Source organism: Silurus aristotelis, assembly GCF_946808225.1.
Source record: "Silurus aristotelis genome assembly, chromosome: 16".
Taxonomy (NCBI): domain Eukaryota; kingdom Metazoa; phylum Chordata; class Actinopteri; order Siluriformes; family Siluridae; genus Silurus; species Silurus aristotelis.
Genome location: NC_139589.1, coordinates 14,988,492 through 14,997,209, shown reverse-complemented (window position 1 = coordinate 14,997,209; position 8,718 = coordinate 14,988,492). Strand labels below are relative to the sequence as shown.

Genomic DNA, 8,718 nt, shown 5'->3' with positions numbered 1-8,718 from the left:
CGTTTCCTACAAGAGTTGATTGCATATTAATCAACTGTTTTTATAGATACACGTGTATAGCTATATGTGTAACTAGATAGTAAAAGAAATTGTAAGAGATTAAGTCAAAATAAACAAGAAAATAAATAAATATAAAATATGTCACAGTCTGTCCGAATACTCGTTTCTGATGAATTCGGATGTAAACCGCTGAGAGCACAAGGAGTTCCGGTCAGTTTAAGCGTAACATCTAAATGATCGTACAGCCAATAAAAACTACCCATTTAAGAGTATATTTCCGTTGTGCTCATTTTGTAAATCTGAAATTTAAATGGTTTCACGAGTTGCTAAAAAAAAAACCCAACAACAACAACTTCTTCTTTTGGCTTCTCCCATTAGGGGTCGCCACAACGGATTATCCGTCTCCAAACCCCCTGTCCTCTACATCTGCCTCTTTCAAACCAACTACCTGCATGTCTTTCCTCACCACATCCATAAACCTCCTCCTAGGCTGTCCTCTTTTCCTCCTTCCTGGTGGCTCCATCCTCAACATTCTCCTACCGATATACCCTATGTCCCTCCTCTGCACATGTCCAATCCATCTCAATCTCACCTCTCTCACCGGGTCTCCAAAACAACCTAATAATGCTGTCCCTCTAATAAACTCATTTCTAATCATTTCCATCCTCGCCACTCCCAAAAAAACCATCTTCAGCTCTGCTACCTCCAGCTCCAGCTCCTGTCTTTTTCTCAATGCCACTGTCTCTAAACCATACAACATCGCAGGTCTCACCACAGTCCTATAAACTTTCCCTTTCACTCTTGCAGATACCCTACTATCACAAATCACTCCTGCCACTCTTCTCCACCAAATCCACCCTGCATGCACTCTTTTCTTCACTTCTCTAACACACTCTATTACTTTGCACTGTTGAACCCAGGTACCTAAACTCCTCCACATTCTCCACCTCTTTTTCCTGCAACCGCACCACTCCACTGCCCTCTCTCTCATTCACACACATGTGCTCATGTACAAATCACAATTTCATCTGAAAAACTTCATAGTCCACGGAGACTTTTGTCTGACCTCGTCCGCCAACACTTGGTCTCCTAAACACACAATATATCTACCTTTCTACTCTCCATCATATCATCTATCTCTCTCCCTTTACCATTCATAGTACCAACATGCCACATTAGGAATCACATATTTTCTTTATTTTTAAATAGAATTTCTATTTATTTTGACCTGTGCCTGCATGAGCAACACAAATGTCATACATTTTTTATTCTTTATACCATATGAAGTTATGAACGTGAATGTATCAAAAGCGTTTATGAAGTTATGTACGTGAATGTATCAAAAGCTTTTGCAAGTATATGACTTTCTCTCCATTACAGAAAAGAAGGAACAAACTCCTTAAAGGGGGACTGCTTGAAGCTTTCTTTTATTTGTAGATGGTACATACTGTATATACAGGTGCATCTCAATAAATTTGAATATCACTAAAAAGTTAATTTATCTTAGTTATTCAATACAAAAAAGTGTATATTATATAGATTCATAACACGCAGACTGATATATTTCACACTCTAATCAGCTAATTAAATCCAAACACCTGCACAGGTTTCCTGAGCCTTTAAATTGTGTCTCAGTCTGGTTCAGGCTACACAATCATGGGGAAGATTGCTGACTTGATGGAGGGTAAGACACAAAAGGTCATCGATAAAGAAGCTGGCTGTTCACAGAGTGCTGTATGCAAGCACATTAATGGAAAGTTGAATGGAAGGAAATAATCTGGTAGAAAAAGGTGAAATTAATTCAAGAATTCAAGAGTGGATTGCATCTGGAATTAGTGCTTTAAGAGCCACCACGCACATGTGACGTATCCCCACAAAATTATGCTGTTTACAAAGAGGTGGCACTCATGATTCTAATAAGCTGAAGCAATCAGAATGCATGACAATTGCAGTCAAAATACAGAACCTCTTTTTTTTCTTTTTTTTTTTTTTTTTACATTTATTGTATTTGGCAGACACCCTTATGCAGAGCGACGTATAACTGGAGAATTTTAGGGCTACGGGCCCAGCAGTGGTAGCTTGGTGGTGATGGGATTTGAACTTGTTACCTTCTGATCTAGAGGCCAATAATGCTTTACCCATTGAGTTACCACCGCCCACATTTTTATTGTGCAAATTTCAAAAACAACTTTTAAAAAAACATATTTTGTAAACCAACTGGCAACTAGACAATGTAAACAATCCCCTTCCCCTATAACTGCAAAGTTTAGACTTTTTAAACAACTAAACATATTATTTAAACAAATAAATAGATAATAAAATATAAAACAAGTGCAACTTGAAGTCTTCTTTACCAACTGAACCTTCATAAAGGCTCCTGCAAGGTTCTGTCCCGCTCTTGCAAATATGTTACTTTAGAGCCCACAGGGAAAATGTACAAGTAGGTTTATTTTCAATGCACTTAATGTTTCTTCCTGCTACTCTGCTACTCTTTTTGTTGTTCCACTTGCTTCCCTTTTAAAAATAAATTAAAATGAAACAAAAAAATAAACAAACTTTCCGTTTTATTTGAGTTTGACTTTTTATATCAATGATGAACATGAACAAGGACCTTTTTAGAACATAGACCATCAACTGAAACGATATCTTATAAAAGCAGGCCAAAGTTTTGTTGTGTTGTATGTTTCTTTCTTTAATAATAAAATAATATTTGTAGCACTCAGGGATTTACCATTGTCTTGCGCTTCAGACATTGAGCCTCGGTGTGCTCTAGTCTACTGCACATGAAACACGCGAGCGTTCACTTCTGACCTTGTGCCTGTAAATCGTTATATTTTATTTTAGTTGCCATTTTTGTTTTTGTGCAGTGGATAAATAAGTAAATTATTTTTACAAATACTTTTAAGACCATTTTGTGGGAGTCCCACAAATAATTTTATTTTCCCGCAACCCAAGTGGGTGGGTAAAGTTACCTCCCACACCCGCAAACACACCTCCACCCTAACCCTCAGCACTGGAACTCTCCATGGTTGTGTTCTGAGCCCCCTGCTGTACTCACTGTACATATATGTCTGTGTGGCTACTTCCAACTCCACCACCATCATCAAATTTGCTGACGACACTGTTGTGGTGGGCCTCATCTCCAACAACAACGAGACAGCCTACCTACAGGAGATAAATGGAAAAAACCTGGAGAGATGGTGCCAGGAGAACAATCTTCTCCTGAACATCAGTAAGACTAAGGAGTTGATAGTAGACTTCAGCACGAAGCAGGAGCGGCCATACCAACCACCAAACATCAACAGGACCCAAGTGGAGAGAGTGGACAGTTTTCGGTATCCTAGGTGTTCACATCAAACAGGACCTGTGTTGGTTCTGTCACATCAACACCCTGGTGAAGAAGGCCTGGCAGCGTCTGTACCATCTGAGACACCTAAGGAACTTTAAACTACCCTCTCAGGTGCTACAGGCTTTCTACACCTGCACTATTAAGAGCGTCCTGATGGGTAGCATCACTTCCTGGTTCAGGAACAGCACCATGCAGGACAGACGAGCCCTCCAGAGGGTGGTGCATTCAGCTGATTTACATTCACGTTTACATTTAAATTTGCAGCATTTAGCAAACGCCCTTGGCCAGAGCGACGTACAAAAGTGCTTTGAGTCTCTAGCAATGAATAAATCTTCACTGGTACGCTAGATTACAAACTTAATATAAATATAACTCTTGATTTCCACAAACAAACTTGGAAAATGCTAATTGAAGTGTTTTAGGAAGAAGTAGGTATTCAACCATCGCTTAAAGATCGCCAGGGACTCCACTGTACGGACATCTTGGGGAAGTTCATTTCACCACCTCAGTGCCAGAACAGAACTGAAGAGTCTTAAAATATACTTACCTCTCATTCTGAGAGAAGTTGATACCATTTGAGCAGTGCTGGAGGATCTCAGACAGTGTGGTGCAGTGCGAGGTGTGATAAGGTCTCTGAGGTAAGATGGTGCTGGTCTATTTTTGGCCTTGTAGGCAGGCATCAGTGTTTTGAATCTTATACATGCAGCTACTGAAAGCCAGTGAAGGGAGCGCAGCAATGGGGTGGTGTGGGAGAACTTGGGCAGATTGAACACAAGTCGTGCAGCTGTGTTTTGGATAATTTGCAGTAGACTAATAGTGTTCAGAGGAAGATCTGCCAGCAGAGAGTTGCAGTAGTCCAGTCTTGAAAATAACAAGAGACCAAATAAGCACCTGGGCAGCCTGTGTGGACAGAAATGGTCGAAATCTTCGGATGTTGTAGAGAATAAATCGACAGGAACGAGCCACTTTAGCAACATGAGGGGAAGGATAGTTGATTGTCCATAGTTACCTTAAGGTTACGAGAAGTGGCTAAAGGGGAAAGAAGAGAGTCATGAAGAGTTTTTTCGAAGATCTTGACCTGGAGATGAATCACCAGGGATGACCAGCAGTTCTGTTTTGCTGGGGTTGAGTTTTAATTGATGAGCACTCATCCATGAAGATATGTCTGTCAAGCATGCCGAGATCCGAGCGGAAGCTGTGCTATCTGAGGTAGGGAAAGGAAAGATGAGTTGAGTGTCATCTGCATAGCAGTGGTAAGAAACTCAATGTGAGGATATGACTTCAATAAAATGAGTATAGAGGGAGAAGGAGAGGACCAAGTACCCCGAGCCTTGTGGGACACCAGTGGTGAGTCTGCATGGGGCAGATGTGGATCCCCTACCTGGTATGAGCGAACTTCCAGATAGAAAGCAAACCATTCCCATGCTGTTCTGCAGATACTGAGGTTTCTGAGGGTAGACAAGAGTCTTGTGGTTGACTGTGTCGAATGCTTCTGAAAGGTTCAGGAAGATAAGTACAGATGACAGCTTGGCTGATAGAGCAGCATGCAGTTTCTTAGAAACAGCAAAAAAAATGGCAGTCTCTGTGGAATGTAGCATTGCAGAGATTTAGAAAGAAAGGAGAGAAGTGATACCGGTCTCTAGTTGTTGATGTCTGATGGATCCAGAGCAGGATTCTTTAGGATGGGAATGACTCTTGCTAGATCTAACTTTTACTAGGACCGCATGCAGGTAGAAGTAAACTTTCCGATTACGTAGCATCTCTGGATGGTCTTTTTGTCTCAGTGTGTACAGCAGTCAAAGACCTTGGTGTAATTATTGACACTAGTCTTTCCTTTGAGGCTCATGTGAATAACATTACCAGGATCGCTTTCTTTCTTTTTAGAAATATTGTTAAAATTTGAATTAAAGGATGCAGAAAAACTAGTTTATGCTTTTGTTACATCTAGATTAGACTACTGTAATGCTTTACTGTCTGGGTGTGCGAGTAAGTGCATAAATAAGCTTCAGTTAGTTCAGAATGCAGCAGCAAGAGTCCTCACTAGATCTAGAAAATATGACCACATCACTAATCAGTCTACACTGGATCCCAAATTAATCTCGCATTGATTATAAAATATTACTACTGATGTATAAAGCACTTAACTGTCTCATGCCGTAACATCTAAACGAACTTCTGTACCATTATGATTCCTGAAGCCTACTTAGACGTGAAGGCCATTTGTTGGTAGCTTAAATAATGAAGACTACAGCCAGGGGCAGATCTTTCTCTTATAAAGCCCCACAGTTATGGAACAGCTTACCAATCAGTATTCGGGACACAGAAACAGTCGCAGTGGTCAAGTTGAGGCTGAAAACATATTTATTTAGTCAAGTTTTTTTATTTATTTTTTTATTAGTAGACTTTTCTTAGGTAAAGAAGCAGACCTGGAGGGGTCATGGATATATAGTGTTCAGTGAACTGGGATATTTGTATGCTGTTGTCCCCTCACTCTCACACGTTCACTCAGGTTTGTTGATGGTGGTGTGGTGGGTCGTCTCTTATCCCAAAGATCCCTTATGTCTGTGTTACCTTCTGGCTCTCCATTTTAGTTATGTTGCCATAGCGAGTCTTGCTGGAGTCCCCAACTGCACAGTGTCCTTAACTTTCATACAACAATAAGCACACATAATAATCCATATGCACCAGTGACCAGTGTTCCTGCCCCTCTCCTCTCCTTGGATCTGACCGCTTCGCCCCGCCAAGCCTCTGAATGGTGTCTCTTTGATTGGAGGCCACTGTGCAGCTGGGGATAGTTTTAAATTGCTACACTGACACATGACTACAGTCATGTGTCAGCACACCTCACCATCGTTTTTCTGTAATAAATGGACATTTGGTGCTACCCAGATGAGGATGGGTTCCCTCTTGAGTCTGGTTTCTCTCAAAGTTTATTCCTTATGCCATCTTGGAGAGTTTGTCCTCGCCACAGGCTTCCTCATTAGGGACAAACTTACACTTACAAAGAACATCTTAATTCTTTCTTACCACATTATCTGTGTAAAGCTGCTTTGAGACAATGTCCATTGTTAAAAGCGATACACAAATAAAAATTAATTGAATTGAATATATATATATATATATATATATATATATATATATATATATATATATATATATATATATATATATATATATATATATATACACACCACTATGGTCTTTGTAAACAAATAATATAATAAATTAAAACATAACAGCTGAGTAAGTATATTTTGTAATAGCTTTGAAAGCCAATAATTTTTATTCCCCTATGAAAGGTACCGTACAATACTGTATATTTTCTGTAATGTGACTATGAGCACTTATGCAAAATATTTATGTACTGCTTACAAATGTGTTATAAAAGCACAATATAGGTAGCCTTTATATAACACACAACAAGAGATCTAATGTTCAGTTTGTAGCAAACAGGATTTTAAATGCAATGGTGTTCAACCTACAGAATCTGTGCTTTCACATACTGAGGAATCTTAGAAAAATATTTTCTATAAATATTTGATATTTATTAATTGGACAGACTGTAGTTACTTTGACTGATAACATGTATTCACATAAACAAGTCTAATATAATGCAAAAATTATTATTATTTTTTTTTAAATGGTACGCAACAAAAAAGAAACTTTAGGAATAAAAACAAGCATTATTTATTCACCGAAGATTTCATTTGAAGATAGGTAGATTTTTAGTTGCATGCATTTAGATTCTTATGCCAGCACTGGTATTGTCAGAATGCATGATAAATGTATAAAAACTGTAACTGTGCATGTAACAGTGTGTGGAAAGACATTCTTTTTCTTTAAATTAAATTTTTTCAAATAGTTATAGAACAGTGCTAGTACATCCTTCATTCTAAATCTTTCTTCGGAGAAGAGCAAAGACAAGGGCCAGAATAATAACAGTTCTGTTTTGAAATGTTAGATTTCTGCTTTTTTATTTAAACATTTCTGATCAGTATTTTTTCTCACATTCCACACTAAATATTGAAAAATTTTAGATCTTCAGGAGAAAATTTATTTAGGAGTCATTTATTTAAGAAAGATGTGACAAATGGTCATTACTTTAGGGATTATTCACCTGTGGTGGGCTTTGAGTATCATATTTATTCATTTCCTGACCAATGCTTGCTGTAGTTTCTGAGCTACTCGTTTGTTGCTTGTTCTCCTGAGGCACATCCTCTCCCTCAATTACCACTCCTTCTTTGTTACTGTCATTTTCAAAGTTGGCCCCTTCTCCCTGATCGCAATCATATATGATGTCCTCAGGGTTTGGTGCGGGTGGACAAAACTCCTCGTCAGGTACCAGCTGATGAAACATAGATTCAGCCTACAAACACATACATAAAGTATTTAGTTGATTTAGCATGAATAAAATAGTTTGGTGAAATTCTTTTTTGCATGATGCATGTACATTGCAAATGCTGTAAAAGATTCTGCACCGATGTATAAACGTATCAATTAACACATTTTGTTGTTTGAAAGGACACATCTCTGTCACATGTAGCTTTGAATTATAAATAACAAAGAAAGCATGATGGGGCAGAATGCAAAGGGGCTGGCTTTTACTTGACACATGACTTTGTATTCACATGGAAAAAAAGGATGAGCATTGTAACATTGTTCACTAATCTGAATCAATTTGACGTTCACAATAATAAAAGTATGCAATTTAAAACACACCAAAAAGTTTGTTTAGTGGATGCAGAGACACAGGGAAATCTGGCCGCTCTTAAATGTGGCTTGTTTGAATGGGACTCAAGTTAAATGTGGCACACACAAAATCTGTTTTCATAGCTGTTATTTTTAACCCAGCCATTAGGAAGGCACAAGCCAGTGCACTCTTAGTGCCAGTCCCAAGCCCAGATAAATGGGGAGGGTTGCGTTATGAGGGGGGATCCAGCGTAAAACGTGCCAAATAAAATATGCGGGTCACGATTAAGAATTTCATACCGGATCGGTCGAGGCCCGGATTACCAACGACCGCCACAGGTATCGTTAGCCAACAGGGTACCGGTGGAAATTGGGCTACTGTTGGCCGAAAGAGGAGAAGGAGAGGAGGAAGACGTCTACAGAGACGGCAGGGAAAGGAGAAGTGGAGGAGAGTAGAGATCAGGGTTGGTACTTTAAATGTTGGTACTCTGACTGGTAAAGGGATAGCTGATATGATGGAGAGGAGAAAGGTAAATATGTTGTGTGTTCAGGAGACCAAGTGGAAAGGGAGTAAGGCCAGAAATATTGGAGGTGGGTTTAAACTGTTCTATTATGGTGTGGATGGAAAGAGAAATGGTGTAGGGGTGATTCTGAAGGAAGAATACAGTAAGAGTGTAGTG

At 39.1% G+C, this 8,718-nt stretch overlaps 1 protein-coding gene across 1 annotated transcript in view; it reads right to left on the bottom strand.

Annotated features, from left to right (window-relative positions):
- Positions 1-7,020: 7,020 nt before the first annotated feature.
- Positions 7,021-8,718, bottom strand: part of chm (CHM Rab escort protein) — a 73,548-nt gene continuing 71,850 nt past the window's right edge. Inside the window, exon 15 of the mRNA XM_083565134.1 lies at positions 7,021-7,715. Coding sequence (XP_083421260.1) covers positions 7,452-7,715 — 264 coding nt within the window. The 3' untranslated portion in view covers positions 7,021-7,451. The remainder of the gene's footprint in view (positions 7,716-8,718) is intronic.